The 19,594-nt window shown below is 37.6% G+C and overlaps 1 protein-coding gene across 1 annotated transcript in view; it reads right to left on the bottom strand.

Moving 5' to 3' along the window:
• Positions 1-19,594, bottom strand: part of CCDC170 (coiled-coil domain containing 170) — a 33,228-nt gene that overhangs the window by 2,337 nt on the left and 11,297 nt on the right. Inside the window, exons 5-11 of the mRNA XM_038132429.1 lie at positions 17,777-17,921; positions 15,853-16,038; positions 9,149-9,466; positions 6,378-6,578; positions 4,395-4,568; positions 3,375-3,617; positions 2,589-2,825 (exon numbers count right to left, since the gene is read on the bottom strand). Coding sequence (XP_037988357.1) covers positions 2,589-2,825; positions 3,375-3,617; positions 4,395-4,568; positions 6,378-6,578; positions 9,149-9,466; positions 15,853-16,038; positions 17,777-17,921 — 1,504 coding nt within the window. The remainder of the gene's footprint in view (positions 1-2,588; positions 2,826-3,374; positions 3,618-4,394; positions 4,569-6,377; positions 6,579-9,148; positions 9,467-15,852; positions 16,039-17,776; positions 17,922-19,594) is intronic.

The following is a 19,594-nucleotide window of genomic DNA, read 5'->3' as shown; positions in this document are numbered from 1 at the left end:
GAAACTGGACTCATGTTCTTATGTGGCAACATCCTCACTCCACAATCATGCCAAGGGCTAAGGATAAGGAGAAGATGGACAGTCCTGAAATGTCTCCAACCCCAAGAACACTGTGCAGAATTCTAAAGCAGTTAAGTCTGTGAGGAAAGGGGTTTGCAGCTTTCCTGAAAACAAGGTCTCAGTTTCTAAGACTTTGCCAAAGGCAGTTTGTTTCAAACCCTGAGGAGCTGCCATCGATTCAGAAACACAAATAGGGAAACCAATACAGAACAGAGCCGAGATCTGGGGTCCTCAGCACAAGACAGACATGGACCTGTTAGAACAGTTTCCAAGGAGAGCTACAGAAATGATCAGAGGGCTGAAGAGATTCTTCTATGAAGTCAGGGCTGAAAGACCTGGGGTTGTTCAGCCTGGAGAAGGGAAGGCTCCAGAGAGACCTTATAACAGCCCAGGACTTCAAGGGGGCTTACAAAAAAAAAAAAAAAAAAAAAAAAAAAAAAAAAAAAAAAAAAGGAGACCAACACTTTACGCAAGCATGTAGGGATAGGAGAAGGGAGAAGGGTTTTAAACTAAAAGAGGAGAGATTTAGATTAGACATTAGGAAGAAGTTCTTTACTGGGAGGGTAGTGGGACCCTGGACAGGTTTGCTCGGGTAATTTGTGGTGTTCTGTCCCCAAAAGTGTTCAAGGTCAGGGTGAATGGGGTTTTGAACAATCTGGTCAATTGGGAGGTGTCCCTACCTGTGGGAGGTGTGTTGGAAGTAGATCATCATTAGGGTCTCTTCCAATCCAACCCATTCCATAATTCTGTGATTTGAGAATTCAGTCCCAGCTATCTGTATTACCAAGGCAGTGAGATGTCTTGGATCAAACGTTGGAAGAATGTTACACCAAAACTCCAAAGTTCCCGTATATTGTATTCTACACTAGTTCAGGAGGTCACTGATGCAGGGGTCTGGCAGTGTGCCAGGCAAGTAGTATTTAGCAGAAGCTAAAGATTTTTTTTAAACATCTGCATCACAGACAGGATAAGGAGGCAGCAAAGTTGGGATTTGTTTCCATACAGACTTTACATTGAAAGATCAAGGCAACTCTCTGCAAAGATCCAGCCTTCGGATGAAGGAGAGAAATAACAAAGGATAAACTTCACTAAAGACTCAAACACAAAGGTATGCTGCAGACAACAACACTCCTGCTAAATTTTCTTTGCACCTTCCATTCAGTGAGTAAAATTATCAGAAGTAAAAAACAGGAAATTATTGCAACTTGGAGCATTAACCCAAGATATTGTGGTTTGAGGAAGTAAAAAGTAGATGCTATATTTTATTTTCACACTGTAGTTACAAGAAAGTAAAAAGGGTCTTATTCCAACAGAAAGAGAACAAAAAGAAAAGCCCAAAGGACATTCCAACAATATTCAAGTATTTTGAAATACCTTGGATTCAGATGGTAAAAAGTCAGCATTTGTATTTGTGCTTTTAGCACAATACTTAATGTATGACTCCATGGAATAATTTCCTGCATATAATTAATATCTTCTTCTCTGTGCCAGATACTTTGTTTCCTCATGAGATGTATGAAGAAATTAAATCTTCCTTTCAAATTTCTAACCTTTGTTATTAAACAAAAGAGCAATAAAGATTTCCATGGGAAAAAAAAGATTCCCAGGTTGCTGGTCTTCTCTCCATGTAAATTAAAAAATATTTTCCTAGACTAATTTTCTGAAATAGCATTCTTAAATTTCACCCAGAGTCATTGTTGAAGCCAGCATATGCCATAAATATTTTAGCTGGTACATCTAATAAAGTTCTAGGGAGAGAGGTGTGTTTCTTGTATTTGCCAACATTCTTTGAATTTGTGGCCTATACACAGTAACACAGGCTCGTTGCATCATTAAGGTTGGAAAGGACCTTTAAGACTATCAAATCCAACTCCTAACCTGCATTGCCAAGTCCATCACTAAACTCTGTCTAGGTGTCTTTTAAATACCTTTAGGACTGGTGACTCAGCCACTTCCTTGGGCAACTTGTTCCAATGCCTGACGACGCTTTCAGTGAATGAATTTTGCCTAATATCCAGTCTAAACTCCCTCCCCCCCAGCACAACTTGAGGCTGCTTCCTTTCATCCTATCATTTAGTCTTGTTCAATCTCTTACAACTGGCAAGGAGAAAGTGCAAGAGACAGATGTGTGAGAAACAAAAGGAAACAGATGAGAAGTTGGTAAGTTTTATACCTAAGATATTTGGGAAAAGACATGCCTTAAGAGAGATACTAGGATTTTACAGCATTTTAATACTTCTCTAAAGGTGATGCAATATTTTGTGATAAGCAAAGAAAATAATGCCTGTATTTATTATTCTCTTGCAAAACTTAACTTGCAAATGGCTTTGCAATCACAACTGTCACTGCGGCTCATAAGTGTGAGCTAAAATTTCCTTGTTTGATAATGTTTGGAACACTTTAAAGCACATTTCCTTGTTTGATAATGTTTGGAACACTTTAAAGCACAGCTGGATAGCTGCTCCACCTATACCATTTTCCTACACTCTAAGGAACACCTAACACTTGTCAAATACCTATACACCCACCTGTCTCTCTCTTTTTGCTAGCTCTGCAAGGGTTGTTTTAAGCACCTTCATCTCACTGGTAACTGCTTCTAACATATTTTTGTTCTTTTCTTTATCTTCAGTAGCTTTACGCTCCTTCAAAAGAAGTTCTGATTTGGCAGATCTAAGTTGTTTCTCAGCTTTTTCTTTCATTCTTTCCAATTTGTCTTGAGACTTACTGAGTTCCTCTATTGTTCTGTTTTGCTCCAAAGTTTTGATCTGCAATAAGATAAGGAAGTGTTAAATTTGTCATACTTTTTTATCTAACTTGAGCAAACAATAAAAATATCAGGAGCAATCACAAATAAGTACTTTACTGTGGTTTCTTTAGGGTTCTTCATTAAATCGTCACATGTACATGTGAACTGAAAAGTTATTTAAGGAGACAGGCCTATTTCAACACAATTAATAAAAATATTTTTCCTCCAAAGACAGTTAATTCTCCACAGGTTTAGTGAAGAGAGGTATCTGGACAGAAAAGAAAATTCACAGTGAAGGTTCACTCTCTTCCCTGGAAAAAGAGTACTGAAAAGAGTTGTCAAATGTTTTGCTGGTAAAAATAGCCCGAAAACTTAAATTGTGCTTTGCAGATGCTACTTAGCATATCAAGACAAATTGTAAAATACTCAAAATATTGCAGTATTATATTTGTTTTTGCCACCTAGATTTGAGCAGTTCTTCATGAACACATTTATTTTAAATTAAGTCCAGCTGTATCCAACTAGAATAGAAAAATGGATAGAAGTACAAATGTAATCTTTTACTCACCTTAAGTTCACTGGTTTCAGACAGCTTGGCTTTGAGATCAGTATTTGTTTCCCTTGCCAGATCAAGCTGCTTCTGTAGCCTCTCTATCATCTTATGTAACTTTCTGACAGTGAGATTGGCCTCATCCCTTTCCACAGCTAAGGCAGCCCTTACTTGCTTCTCTTCTTCCAGCTGGGCTATTTTCTGCCGCAGAAGGTTCATGTGCAGCTCTTTGCTTTCAAGTTTTTCTTTCTGAGCCTTCAACTTGATTTCCAAACACAAGAACATTTGAAAAAATAAATGTGAAATACTGTGGTACCACATAATCGCAAATTTAATCCTCATGTGGCATTTATAATCTGAACTCCTTTTCCTCTCTTGAAAACTTTGTGAAGAAGTATGAGCATATATACCCTAACTTGATACTCCTTGTATTACCAATTCATTGTGCTCATCTATTGAAGGTTTTAAACCTCAAATAGACCCAATTCTCAGCTCTATACCAGTCTGACAAGCCTAAACCCAAAAGATTTCCCTATGTCATAACACGATGACAGAGACTTGTTTGACCAAATTTGAACAGCCTTTTTCCTGCAGGAACAACTGAATGAAGGAACAGTTCTTGTGGAAACGTTGCAATTCTTGGTGAAGCACAAGCAAGACCCTCCTAGTTTCTAGAGAAGTTTGTGTAATGTGCCTCCCTCCTTGGCAGATCGCTTTAGATTTAAATATTACTGGCAGTTGTTTACAGAACTATAAACGCATATTAAAAAGTAGACAAATATACAGATATAAACATCCATAACTTCATTGTTTTTTCTTAAGAAGTTGCAAAAAGCAGTATCATGTTCAACTGACTGGTGGGTTTAGTTATTTCAATATGCAGTCTTTTTGCACAGTTTGCAAACATTCACTATCTTCTTTTTATGTCATGGATATCTTTGAAATTCCTTGCACATATACAGTCTGCTGCCTCTAGCAAGCCACTACAGAATCACAGCCATATGTTTATCTTGGAATGGTATGTCTTTTTTTGCATACCTTCCTTCTGAGGCTGTATGCCACAGTCTTGTTCTCAACCACCGCATCCCCTTCCAGTTTCACCAACTGCTCTACCCGGGCCAGAATCACATCCATGGTCATATCAAATCCAACCTCTGCTGCTAGACTGTCCAGCTTCATTTTCTCATTAAGTTGCTCCAGAAATTTCAGATACTAAGATGTGGGAAAGTGGGCAGAAGAATAATAAAATTTCATTAAAAGTCATGAAGTACAATTTAAAAGCAATCCCCACTATGGCAGCAGCCGACAATATGTTCAATTACACTACAAGAAATACCATACTGAAAAGATGTAATTGGGCACACTCCTGACACAACTGCAAATTCTCCATATATCCTTTTTTTAGTCAACACTTAGTTTGTCCATAAATCCCTAGATCTACTGTATTTATTTTCTTGGCAAGAAAAACTGGGGTTTGCTTCTCTGCAGCAGCAGATAGGTCCCTGCTTCTGAGTCCAGTTCCTGTCTGGAGCTCTGTTGTTTCATATGGCCGTGCATTGGCAGGGAGAAATCAGAATGGGCAGCTGTGTCCTTACTAATACTGCAAGTGCTGGGATTGCCCCATACTGTGAGCTCTCAAACACAGGGAACTGGTACCAGTGATGCCATGAACAACATACGACGTAGTCTGAGGAGATGCAGGAATGTTAACACAGTCAGACTTCAGCCCTTCTTTGGAACAGCAAGGTTTGGAGATAAGTTACTGGGTTACAAATTGCTTTTAAGATTATTTTAATTGCATCTCCATCTGGTTTACTGATGTGAACACATACAGATATCAAATAGTATTCAATCCGATTTTTCCTTCTTTCATCCTGCCCTACCAGCTCTTTAAAAATTGCTTTAGTCCCTTGCTCTCAATTAGCTTCTCTTGCAAAAATCCAAAACCCTCCTTCTCACTAAGAACTGTTTCCCTTTGTTTCTTCTTACTTCTGGTGCAAACCATTGTCTTTGCACAGAACCAACAAAATAAATAAAAAGAAAATAATAAAAACACCAACAAACCAGTTTCACCATTTGTTCATTACCAAAAATACCTTTTTGTTTCATTATATTTCTGATTAAAAAAATTAAAAACAGCAGCAGAAGAGGAAAGCACTTCAGTTATTCATTGACAGAAAAAAAATCACAAAGATCATTGCAGCAAAATGCAGTAGAATAATTTAAGAATCTAGGGCTACATGTTATTCACAGAAGAAGCAGAGCAGAAGGAACAGCTCCTTTTTCTGGTTTTCTCCCAATGTGATGGATGCCTCATTCAAAAAAGTTATTTTATCATAATCTAAGGCAAAACAAATAGCACAAAATTGTTGATTCATCTAAGCACTAATCCTGACCTGGCAACATGCTGCAACTTTGCTTTTCATAGCTGTAGTGTTTGGTTTGCCAGGTACTATGGCATTTTTCAAACTCTTTGGTGTGTGAATGAGTTCTAGGCTAACATTGTATTCATTCATACAATTAGACAAAAAAACCCTAGTAGTCATAATTGCCTAATAATAAAAGAATCAAAGACACAAGACAAGATCTTGAGAGATTGCAGACCAGATTATGTTTTAGAGAAAGACATAAAGATGAGAGAACTTCTGAGATCAGAGAATAATTTAAGGACTTCTGATGGAGTACTGACAGGGACTTCTTTTAAGCTGGTTTTGGGGTGTAGTTTGGTTTTGGAGTGTAGTTTGGTTTTGGGGGTTTTTTTCGCTTGGTGGTTTTTTGTTTTGTTTTTTTTTTTTTTTGGGGGGGGAGTGTTAGGTTTTTTGTTTGTTTTGTTTCACAGGAATGGACTTGGAACTCAACTTAGCTACATCTTCCAATTCTTGGCCAATGAAAAGGTATTATTACTCCCTACATCATGTCTGACTTTGATGTTTCACATTACTCGCAGTGCTCCAGTAGACCAAAGCAATATAATGAGCTGTGCCTCTGCCTTTAGTAAAAGTAAATAATGTGTGCAACTACTTTTTGTTTCTCAAGCTTCAAACCATCTTGCATCAGGTCTCCATTTAATAATTCCTCTTCCAAGTTCTTCAGTTGATTGTGGAAATTCTCAGAACATTTTTCAGCTTTCCTGCTCCTCTCCAGGGCTTCATGGTACAATCTAGTCTGATTTTCCAAAGCTTTAGTCAATTTAGCTAATTGTGTTTCAAGCTGAGATACCATCTAGGGAGCAAGCAAAACAACAAAGCATGTTGGGTTAGGTGGAAAATGCTAGAAAGATAAGAAAGGTAAATCAACAAAATATTAAAAATAGGGCAAAATATATATCTTTAAAATACATGTCAAAAAGAAAAATCTGTAACCAGCAGCAAAAAACTGTAGAAGTGGAGACCCCCAAAAATGAACAGCAGATACTATAAATAAGATGAGTCAAATACAATTACTTTGTATTAAAAAATCTAGACAAAGTAATTCAGACACTAAATTTCCAAAGATGTGGGCGCAGCAGTAATACCTGGCAGTCAGCTATCATTCCTTGAAATAAGCCAAAGAAATCACTATTCTATTGAGAAGTTGATTAGAAAAAGCATAAAAGTTATTTAGAAAATACATCCAGCATATAGGGGAGAAGGTAGATATGGATAATTAAGTCTCAGAGGAGTGGTTCCCAACTGGTAACTGTTAAGCAGTGTTCAAAAGATTGTGCTTTAAAAAATATTAGTAATAATAATTTCTGTAATCTAGCTAGAGCCCAAGGATAAAAGGATAAAATCTCAAAACAAGCAATTAGAACAATTTTGAAAAATTTTCTAATTCATCACTGCTAACTTTTCATCACCTGCATACGATGTAATGGATATTAAGTTGTAAACTATTTATAAATTAAATGCTTTAAAGTATCTGCCAAATACTGAAAGGCAGTTCTATACACCAAGTTGTTTGTTTCCCTCTGTATTCTTCTTACTGTCGTATAATTATTTGGTTACATAGTTAACTATAGTGCATTTGAAACTCAGTGTTCAGACACTCATCTCCAAGCAGCCTCCTAATTTTAAGCATCTTGTTGGTTCCTGTGAATAAAATTAACAGTAAGTACACGGAGCTCTCATTAATTTTAATGACACTGAAAGGCTTCCAACTCAAACTGCAATAAATACAAACAGTTTGCCCCCAACTTGCCTAAAAACACTGAAAAATTGCTGATGCTCGTGCAGTAGACAACACTAAACAATAATAAATCTGCAAGAACCCACAAACATATTTCATGCTGGTTTGCATTTCATATCACCCGGCAGGAACAAGAATTTCAGTAACTGGCTCCCTCTCAGATGCACTACTGCCAAGGAATCTAGAGCCCCTTTATCTGGCTGCAGAGGGGGTTTTAGAGGCTTCAAAGATTCATAAACATGAGAAAGTGAAGGACTATACCACAGAAGCAGAGCAGAAGCTGTCATTTTATGATCCTGGGGCATCCTGGTGTAACTTTCATCCTTGGCTTAGGGACAACCCACAAGGTAGGCATCTCCTAAAACAAGGTTGCAGTCTTGTTACCCACCCATGCCCAATCCATCATTTTACAAAGGCTGCATTTTTGGTCCTGCCGTTCTGACCTCCACAACTTCTCATTCCTATGACTAATGCAGCTTGATCAGTCAACCTGCAAAATAAAAACCCTTTTCCTGCTTTTTGTTTTAATGTGGCTACTGGATAATTTCAGACTACAACCATTTTAAAGCAGGGTCTGAGTGTGGATCTGCAGGAGGGTAGGAAGGCTCTGCAGAGGGATCTGGGCAGGCTGGATCAATGGGCTGATGCCAATGTATGAAGTTGAACAAGGCAAAGTGCCAACTCCGAGTGCCAGGTCCTGCCCTTGGGTGACAACATTGCTGCACGCTGGGCAGGCTGGGAAGCTGCATGGTGGAAAAGGATGTGTGAGTGCTGGTGAACAGCTGGCTGGAACTGAGCCAACAATGTGCCCAGGTAGGCAAGAAGGCCAATGGCATGGGTTTTTGTTGGTGTTTTTTGGGTTTTTTTTAGTACTTCACAAAAAATGCACAGGATACTTTCAAGAACTATTTCCAGCCTTGGACAGAATACAAAACCATTTGCTGCTGACATCAGCAGGAGATGCTAGAATTTCAAAATCTAGCAAGAATATTAAAGTTGGATTTTCCTGGCATTCTGATTCACCTTCCCCCTGAGCTGTCCCTTCTCTATCTATACATTCAAACACACCTTTGCAAACCACCAGCCCAAATGCCTCAAGCCAGAGACTTCCTTTTGCCTTCTTTGGATGCTGTATAATGTTTAGCTGTAAGTGTAAAAAAAATCTTTATTTTTAGGTGCAGGTTTTGAGGATTGGAGGGAAAGAAGTTGCCTGTGGCAACTCATCAATTCTATTGGCTTTGAGAAAGAAGTCAGTTCTTGAAGTCACCATTGTAGCAGCAAATCCATACTTGTTCACAGGTTTTACTAAATCATAGCAACCAAACAGCCACTTTTGATGTCTGCTGGCACAGAAACCAAACTTCAATGTTGTAACTGAAAGACCATTCCAAGTCTTTTCTTCTTAACATCGTCTATTATTAATTTCATTTCTTAACTCTTCCTGTTTAGTAAAACATAGATGCTTTTCCCCTATTACCTTAAATCAACAGACAGCAAAATTAAAGATTTCTGTAATTCCAAAACCTAAGCAGAAAGAACCAACACTCTACCAGTTGAATAAAATTAAACAGAACCCAAAGAGAATAAATACACACATTGGTCAAGTGCAGTAGTTGCTGACTTACTATTTCTTTATTCTTCTCTTTGCAATTTATTTCTTGGATCCTCTCCAAAATGGCCTTCTCAGAAGATTTAACTATTGCAGATCCACAGCTGAGCAGGGTAGCAATTTCTTCTTTAAAAGCCTCTAAAGAGCTCCGAGCAGTCCTGGCCTCTTCTCTGCTACTCTTCAAGCTTGCATCTAACTCACTGGAAGATTTCTTCAGATTGTGCAGCTCCTGCTTTGAGGTGTCCAAAGCTTTCTGGTTAACAGTCAGTTTCTCTTGGAGGTTTCTGATCTCCATCTCCAAACTCTGCCTCTTTATTATAGCACTGTCAAGATCCTGAAGTGCATGAAAAATTAAACAAGATTTTTAGAATCAGTTCTAAACCCTCTCCACAAGACACAAATTAAGGAATAACTCAGGAGCAGGTACTGCAGACAGAGAAACTAGGACCCATATTCCTCATATTTGCTCAACATTAGGGTCTCATAGGAGAATTGCCACTGAAATTGATGAAAACCTTAAGTCTGCTGTAATCACACTAAAGACTAACCTCTTATATTGGTTTGTAAAAAGGAATACATAAATGAAATTTTCAGGTGAATGAAACCAAATTTTTTTATTGTAAAACTATTGAAATCTAACTTTTCCATGCAGACAATATGGCCTGAAAAACAAGCAGGGAAAAAGATGCATCACAAATAAAGCCAAAGTACCACAACTGAGAGGAAAGGATGGGATAGAACAGAATATTTCAGTTGGAAGGATCAGCTCCAGCTGCCTGACAATTCAGAGCTGACCAAAACCACAGACACAATCAATGAACACTGTGATAAGAGGTGATCTCTGAGATCAGTTTATCTGACAAAAAGTTTATGCGACAAAAATTCCTGAGATTATTTATTCACAGAAATGAGAAGTGAGGGACCAGACAAACCAGTGCTTGGTTGGGAAGGAATAAAATATAGCCAACACATATATATCTATATCAGTTGTATATAAATATTGACATAACAGGTCAGAGCAGACAGCAAGAATTATGTATCCTGACCCATGACACCAAAATGAATTATGACAGAAAAAAAAAAAAATCTAAACATAAAGAAAGTGTTGTATGTCTCTCCTTTCCTCACAATACCAATATTAAGAGTGCTTACACATACATACACAAGAAAACTATTTGCAGCAAGACCAACTGAAAGTACAGCAAAGATTAGGTCTTCATTTCTCAGGGCATTTATTGATTGGAAAGAACAAATGGGAAAGAATATTATTCCACACATAACACAAAATTACTACAGAGGATGGAATATTTACAGAGAGGGATTAGATTCTTCTGGAGGTCTCAGTGATAAGCAGAGGCTCAGGAAGTGGACTGATATGAGTTAGGACTGTGCACACTGGAGTTAGAGAACTGTTCCTGGAGCAGTTATGAATATGGTGATTACTCAAGGGTCTCTCAGGGTCTGTGTGTGCTTGCTGTGGAGCATGACATGTCATTTGTATTAATGGAATACCTGCCAATCAAGCAGGTAAATCTGGGAGCATTTCTGTAGATCAGCAGGGAGGGTGGCCAAAAAAAAGGCGTTTGCAGGGCACTTATAGAAAATAAAATATAAGAATATGATACTAAAAACACTAAATTTTTTAATAGCAGCAAAAAGGCAAACATGCAAAAACATAAATAAAAACGACCCCTGTCATTTAGGAAATTATTTGTTGTTACACATTTCTGAAGTAATTTTGGAATTGTTGTAGAAACAAATGTTGGCCTGATTCCTTGCCAATTTCTCTTTTTTATTCTAGACAAGTCCTATTAATAGAAAATTCCCACCTGTGCTCAGAGCTACATTATGGTAATTACAGCAAAGAATAAAGAGTCATTTATTTCAATTACAGTTTTCAGCAGTGTGGGTTTTTCCTTTCAGAAAGGCAGTGCTAAAATGGCTTGCCAGTACCAGGGAGCTTACCTAATCACCATCTTGTTAAATTGTGAACGTCTGAAAACAAACACAGTTTATTAAAAATATCAAGGTCTAAAATAAAGAAGCACAAGGCACCCAACAGTGGCTGGGAAACTGCCTGGCATAAAAGCACCTGGGGCGATGGTTGTCAGCAGCTGAACATGAGCCAGCTGTGCCCAGGTGGCCAAGAAGGCCGATGGCATCCCGTCCTGGATCATCAATGGTGTGGCCAGCAGGACCGGGGCAGTGATTGTCCCCCTCCCCTGTACTCGGCACTGGTGAGGCCACACCTTGAGTGCTGTGTTTTGTTTTGGGCCCCTCAGTTCAGGAAGGACATTAAGGTGCTCTGGTGTCCAGAGAAGGGCAATGGAGCTGGTGAAGGGTCTGGAGCACAAGTCTGATGAGGAGGATCTGGAGATGCTGGGGGTGTTTAAACTGGAGGAGGCTCAAGGGAGACCTTATCACTCTCTACAACTGCCTGAAACGAGCTGGAGCCAGGTGGGGGTTGATTTCTTCTCCCAGTTAAGAAACATAGGAAATGGCCTTGAATTGTGGCAGAGGAGGTTTAGATTGGATATTAGGAAAATATTCTTCATCAAAAGGGCTATGAAGCACTGGAACAGGCTGCCCAGGGAAGTATGTGGTAGAGTCACCACCCCTGGGGACATACTTAGGGATACACAGGATATTAGGATACAGGATACTGTATACAGGATACTCAGGGACATGGTTTAGTGGCAGGTTTGGCAGCACTGGGTTAACAGTTGGACTCCATGAACTAACAGGTCTTTTCCAACCTAAATAATTCCGTGATTCTATTAATACCGACAGTCCAATCAGCAGCATGCTCTCAACAGACTAAAGTCAACTCCATATACATATACAAAAAAGAGCCCACATTACATTAACGGTAATAATACGGTATTAAAAGAATGCAGGCCAATTCTTACACCAGCTGCACCACCAGTTACTACTGTTACTACCATAAGGATTGTAAACTAGTTTGCTCTTATCTCCTGTCTTCTCAAATGATTCAGTCTAGAAGTATCTGTGATGCCTGCTGAAACCTGTCTCTAATATTTTCTTAATGACATCTTATAAACAAAAACAAACAAACAAACAAAAAATCCAGGTTCTGAGAAACTCATTCCTGTATTTATCTGTTGGGACAAGAAAAACCTAAAATCATTTGGCTGTCTCTCCTACAATCTAAGTATTTGGGTATATTCAAAATGTAGCCGTGTTTCTCAAGTTCAATCAAATTCCTTAAATAAGGTTTTCATATTTTAATTAACTCTTTTCATAAAATGGATTTATTTTAATATGTTTATATTGATTAGAAACTACTTAGATCTATTTTGTTCATTAACATAACAATATAAGCCAATATTGAATACTGAAGAGTATTTTCTTGGTTAATTTTGCATCAGTAGTAAATGCAGAAGTATTTGTATTAAATAAAATTGCTTGCGTACATTTCAAGTATGTTCATTAAAGATTTTGCACAGTGCACATCTTTGCAAAACAAATGTTTAAAATAACACTTCAAAGGGAAATCACAAATGTTTCCAGGTTGAACCATCAGCAAAGACATGAAAGAGAACAAGACAGTTTAGTAGTTCTTGTGGTTCATCTGTGGCAAGGCTATATTTAAATTAATCTGGAAGAATATATGCATCCTCTTCTAGATCTTAGATAAATACCATAGAGGAATTTATTAAATATTAAAAAGAAACTTGCTTAGAGTAAATAAGACATTTTAGAGGACCTATAGACATTCCCAAAGAATGTTATAATTCTCTAATTATGATTATCATAATCAGTAATCACTCTCTGGAAATACAGAAAGGAAGTTCGAGTATTCTGATTCTCAGTCTAGAAATCTGGGCAGGATTTAAAAGTTGTTTTTCATCAAATGCAAATTTGGTATCCAATGCAGCCATAATAAAGGTATGCACAATATTTACAGATTTCCAGAAGCAAAATCTTACAATATTCTATCAGAAACATGAGAAATTCAGAAATTAATAGAACAATAAATTCATAAATAAATAAAAATAATAGATTAGGAAAAAAACAGCTTCTTGAATTGCTTTTTTACTTCTATTAGTTTCAGGAATTATTGGCTTTTATTCTTTACTGCTTGATATTGTCATGCAGTGAGACTGAGAGGGGAATGGATAAAATGATTGTTCACTTTTTAATATTTCTCAAATGAAGCCCAGCTAACTGCAACAAATACTCAAATATTAAATATGATAAAGAATATTTTAAATATACTAACCTTAAAATGTAATTAACTGGCTTTCATTTTATTCAGTAAGAATTTTTGAATACAGGCAGCTACTTTTTCCTGGGACATTAAAAAAAAAGCACCTGATCAAGGAAGGAATTCATAGAATTCCTAAGGAATGGGAGTGGAGAACTACCTGGCAATTAAAACAGGTAATTATTCAGAGGGGTGGCAGGGAACAGTGTGGTGGCCAAATCTTGGTAGAGATGACTGACAGAACAGTGTGATGGTCCCTATACACTTAGGAAGAATTTTAAGAGAAAACTGTGGGAAATGGGCTGCCATCTCCATCTGTAATACTGAAGATAGCCAAAATGTTTGACCCTGAGAGCTGCTGGCACATGCAGGCAAGAGTCACTTGTACTCAGCCTTTGCTGGGTAAATTCACCGACAGGCAATTCCATTAATTAAGTCCAAAAACAGCCCAGAAACACACAGCCAAGTATGAGTCTTCTGGCACAGGATCAGTATGGATTTCTGCTTCTCACCTTGACAGAGGAACATGTCACAACACATGCAGCCCCGTTCATGTGCTTAAACTGTGCAGCATGATGTACACGGTAAAGTCAGACCGACTTGTGTCACTGGTGCCCCTCCTGTAACCAAGCCAGACACCCATCAAGGGAACAGAGGATCCCACACTTTACACGTGAGGACTTAAAGCATTTTTTGTTTTTTGCTTTCTTTTTCAATCCTGAACTTCTTCATACGATTTTGTGAACCCAAAACCTTCACAACAGATTCACTCGGTGTCTGCAAATGTAAGTTGCTAAACTGAAATTGCACTGGAGGAATCTGCAGCCTCTATGCAGATGGGGCTTTTCAAAGGCAATGCTTTTGAAAGGCAATGCTAATAATTTAGAAAGATATTTCTGTAAAATTGGTTAAATTAATTATGTATTTGGCACATATAAAATAACGATAGGAAATTTTTTTCAGAAAATAGCTCAACTTGGTAAATGTTTTGGCAGTCAGGGCAAAGTTGAAAAAACAAGCCACAAATGGAGCCCTGATTTTGGTTTAAAACATCTACTGATTCTGGCTTACTGAGAAAACTACACTCTGTTCCTCCTCACATACCTGTGTTTGAAGTGAAGCATGAAAACAAAATGTTCTCAAAAAGGACCTGTTTAAGTTTTTGGTGCAGGCTCTCTCTCAGTTCCATTGAGTCTCAGAGAATTGTACACAGCTTGGTAAGAACTATTTTCAGCAGTAAGAAAAATTTATTACCCTTGTGGTACTTACATTTATCTTCTGCACAAATTCTTTCTTTTCCAGAGCAGGCTGCCAGCTATTTCTCATCTCCTAAGTATTTTGCTTACAACCAAATCAGAACACTATATCCTTCAAAGTGTATGGTGGGTGTCTCTTCTTCAGGAAAAGAGGAATGCCAGGGGTGGGGAAAATGATGTATTACTTTGGAAAACTCACTTGCACAAGGTTGTCTTTATGTTAAAAATTCCTACAAACTCAACCACACGCAACTCAGCTACGTATTTGGCAGTCTGTCTTCTCTTATTTTCTCACATTCTGGCCATCAGCTTTAACTGCACTGTTTCACCTGCAGGAAATCTTCATTCTGGCTTCACTAAACTGCTTCCTTTCCACAGACATCACTCAAAGTGCAAAGCAATAAAGAAAATTGCTACAGAAATGCACTTTGTTCATCCATCCTTTGAAATACACCAACTCTTAATAGGGAGTTCTCCTGGAGCAATTCAATCCTTAAATCACATCCTTTTCCTTCACAAATCACAGCTAGATGAATTTGGAATACTTGACTTACAACTTAACTTATATTTCTCATCTGACCATCCTTCCTGCTGCACAGATTTCCTCTAAGGCTTCCCAACAGTGAAACTTCTTGCTTTCCTGCAAGAGCCCTCCTATTGCTACAACTTTTGGGCTATGAGTCAATGGTTATGAAATACAAATTTATAAGGCGGTGAAAAGATAATCTAGGGTGTATGGAAGCCAAGACACTTAACCTGCCAGTGCTTTAAGAGAAAGAATAGTGTCAAATCAATTCCTTTCAATTTCTCATTAGAATTTTTGTAAAACTGAGTCTAAAAATTCTCAGAAAACTTGCAGTATCAAATAAATATTATTTTAAAAAGCATTTTTCACCACTTCATACTTGTGCTTGAGATAGTAACAATATACAGATTCATTTATTTACATGTTTGGGCAAGCACAAAGTTTACAAGACTGAGAAGAAAGCAAAACCAGAAATTAGCAAACAGCATTGAAAGCCATCAAATCTACCTCAGATCTATTTTACAAGATGTTATTGTTTAATCTTCATATCTCGCTTTCAAAAAGTTGAAAATAACCTTAGAAAAATGTCCTTTTTAGTAAAGACTCTAATCAACATAATTTTTTTCATGCAATTCCTATTGAAAATTAATTTGAAATTTCAAGAAAACATCTGAATACCAGACAAGCATACACACGATGAAATTATGTACCTTACTAAGTTTTTCCATGTCTTGGTAGTATCCTGCTGCCTTTTTCTGCTCCTTGGCAGCTTCTGAAACTAGTCTCATGATAGTTTCTCTGTTAGCTTTAGACTCCACCTCATGGATATTCACAGCTTCTTGAAGAGCAGCAACCTGGTCTTTTAGTGTCACATTTTCCTTATATATTTCAGAGACCTTGAGAAATAAATCAAATATTAGTAGCTTCTTAAAAGCTCTTAAAAATTAAAAATATTCATCCCAGTTATACCTGCTCCTCATCATGCCAATAAAGACCCAATGTTTCTGGTAACCCCTAGGTCAGACTTATAATTGCACTCTACTGCTCCTTTAGAAAAAGAGTAGAAAGAGAGTTAAAATCCTAGAATTATATTCTCACTATAAACCCTCACCTTAGCTAAATGTGATTCAGATTTGCTCCCACACAGACTTTATGATGTCTTAAACAGGTGGAGACCTACTGCTGCTGCATATCCGTGCTTGATGTGAAGCAGGTCAGAAAACAGACCTTGCAGCTCCTTCATGTGAAAAGCAAACCATTCCAGCCTGGCTTTTCAAGAAGTGTGCCTTTCATTTGGAACAAGAAAGCTGAAATTCATGCTCAAAACTTTTTTAAGCACCAGAGGTTTCAGTTAGTAACAGATATTTCATAAGCACATTCAAGGACAGGGCCAAATACCTGGTGTGCTGCCATTATGAGCAGCCAACACCTTGGAAAAAGGAGTCCTTTCCAGGAGGATTCTAGGGCTGTGTTGGTACACTATGCTATTTTCCAATCAGTGGAATAGACAAATGTGGGCACTTCAAAGAGCAAAAAATGCACCCTGATTCCTGCTGGCAAGACATTTGTTAAGACTAAAACAGATCAATTCTGTCTTAAATAAAACCATAATGTGGAAAAGAAGCTAAACAGATGTGCCAAGACCCCAGAAAAACTAGTTGCTAAGGTTTCCTAAGGCACGGCTTTCAGCACAAATTAGATTTCCCAGCTAGATTTATTACTACTTTGTTAAAAGACATGAAAATATGTTTTTTAAAGCTCTGATGATTAACTTACTAATTATTAAAGCATGCAAGATTACATCTTGCGTGACAATGTTTTTTAGAGCATCTATTAAAATTTCAATGTGCTTCAAATATTATGTAATATTATGAGGGCGTACCCTCACTGTGATACATACCCAGATAATCTCGATTTATTAAGACTGTAATCTTACAATGACATGAACATTATGAAATAGAATTTCCCCAAATATCTATTGTGCTCCAAAGTGAAGAAAAATAGAGATCAAAGAGTGGTCATAAGATGAGTCAAATGGATAAAATTAGAATAAAATCACTTTCAGCAGCATTGATAGATGTTAAAAGAATATACAAACAACTTTCTTTTCCTAAATGGAAGCTTAATTTTTGGAACTTCAGAAGTATTCTGAAGAGAAATTATAAATTTTTATTATTAAGTCTCAGAAGCACCACAAAGTTATTTACAGCATTTTATTACAGGACACAGAAAAGGTTGTTTTAGGGCATGCCATTTCAGATGTTTGTATTTAATGGTATGTTAGCTCAAGATAAGAGATAGGATCTAGTGCTACAGTTTACACATCACCTGTTGACCCGCACATTAATGTTTTAAGGAAAGCTTTTAACCAAGTATCTAAGCAGGGCTGTATGTGGGAACTACAGGCTGATAAATTATTTATGCAGATAAGAGCAGACTGAGTTCACTGAGGCCTATTAGTCTTCAGCACCATTGAAAATTAGCCCAGTATGAAAAAAAAATCTGTCTTTAAATGATAGCACTGTCTGCAAACCATAATTAAATGCAAAGATATCTATTATTTGCTCTACTTCTGTGACAACTAAATATTTTTTTGTTAAATCACTGCAGAGAAACATTTGCCCACACAATCACCTTTGATGTTAAATGCTCTTGTGGTTTCTCTTTTTCTCTGATGTCTATGTCCAAGAATCCAGAAAGATGTGTAAGGAACTCTTCATAGTTTTTGCTGATTTTAGAAGCTTGAGTCATGTTTTCTTCACACTCATTCAAATATTTACTAATCAGACAGAGAAAATATACACGTCAGGATGAATGTTCCCTGAAAAAGAATTCTAGGCAAAATACATTGTCCCAAGACTATTGCTAGCTTCTGCATACCACCAAATGAATTTTAAAAGTTACACTTAATTCTCTGTATCTTTTATGTAACATATATAACTTTTGCTGTTGCCTTATGTGTAAATATTTCTTCATCATTGCTTTTGATAAACACTAAAAGGAAAAAAATCTTCTCTGATCCCAATCTCATTCTCAGCATAAATTTGAATAAAACACAAGAACTAAGTGACACAAATAAACAGTGCCCTAAAGATATTACAAGGAGAAAATGCAAGCAAAACCTTAGAAAAAGTAAGTGGGGGGACCAACTGAGTGACCAACTCTTAGCAAAAATATGTAAAAAGCACTTCACATCCCCTCTCTCTAAAGAAGCTGACAGACATGATTAACAAACTTCAAGTAAAGAGAAGTTTTTCTGGACCAATGGAAGTGTCAGACATCCAGGGCACCTGTGAAGGGAAGTTTACCAGCAGAAGCAGAGATGGGAGACCCTACTTCACTGTACGGTAATCTGAAGCACTACTCATGAAAGGGATGTATTTAAAAAGACAGCATCTAGGGGCTCCCACAAAGATATTAAGAAAATGGAGCTTTTTGCCAGCAATTTCATCACAATTTTGCCATCAATTTCACTCAGGTGAAATCAATTTCAACAGGTGCTTATCACGTGGGTGCATATCCCACATAAAACTTGTTCTCAGCCTTAAGAGCAAGTGTCAGTTTGTAAATACTCTACAACAACAACAAATAAATTAACAGTGAGTTTAATATAAATGTGGTTACATTTCTTCCCTTGCCAGGGACAAAGATGAATCCACCACCACAGTCTGATTCGGTAGGAAACACCGAAAAAAATCTTGCTCATGGTGCTGAAACACACATCACTAATGAAAAACTACAAACAGGTTAGCAAAACCAGCCAACCAAACAGAGCTCAAAACAACCACTAGTGTAATCCAAATGTCAACTCCAGTACCTCTCAGTAGCACCCACAAGTGAGGTACTTAGTGGAAGAGTGCAAGACATGGTAGATTGGTAGTGGTAAATTTGCAAGACAAGCTTCCATTTGAAAAACAAGGTTCTTTCTAAAGCAAGTTCTTCACTCTAGAATAAATCAAGACCTGAGATGTAACCAAATGCATGTCTAGAGCAAATATTTTATTGAAACTCATTTGCTTATCAGAGTGTAGCACGATTCTCAGTTTTTAAGGTGGGCTCAGTAGTCATTGCTAGACTCATTCTTTTCCATGTCTGATTTCTTCCTCTCCTGGCTGGCAATCAAACAGAGCATCATTCCATAACCAAAGAGCCCCACAGTACTCCAACAGGAGATGCACAGTGAGTGCAAACACAGTACATTGAATGCTTGTAAATCAGTAAGCAAATCAGACAGTCCATGAAAAGATTTAACACATAACCTTAGGAGGGAGGTCAGCACAGCTGCTGAAAATGCTGCAAAGTGAAAGAGAGCGGCAGAGTAACAGAGAGGAATGGAAAACATTCATTACTGCTCTGGACACTGTGAGGGCAGCACACATCGTGAGCCAAAAGAGCTCTGCCTTCTGCAGCAGACACTGTCCCTCAGAACACAAGCACCCTCACAGCTTCCTC

The sequence above is a fragment of the Motacilla alba genome, chromosome 3 (assembly GCF_015832195.1).
Source record: "Motacilla alba alba isolate MOTALB_02 chromosome 3, Motacilla_alba_V1.0_pri, whole genome shotgun sequence".
NCBI lineage: Eukaryota > Metazoa > Chordata > Aves > Passeriformes > Motacillidae > Motacilla > Motacilla alba.
Note: the sequence above shows the minus strand (reverse complement) of the source record. Positions and strands in the feature narration are given on the sequence as shown.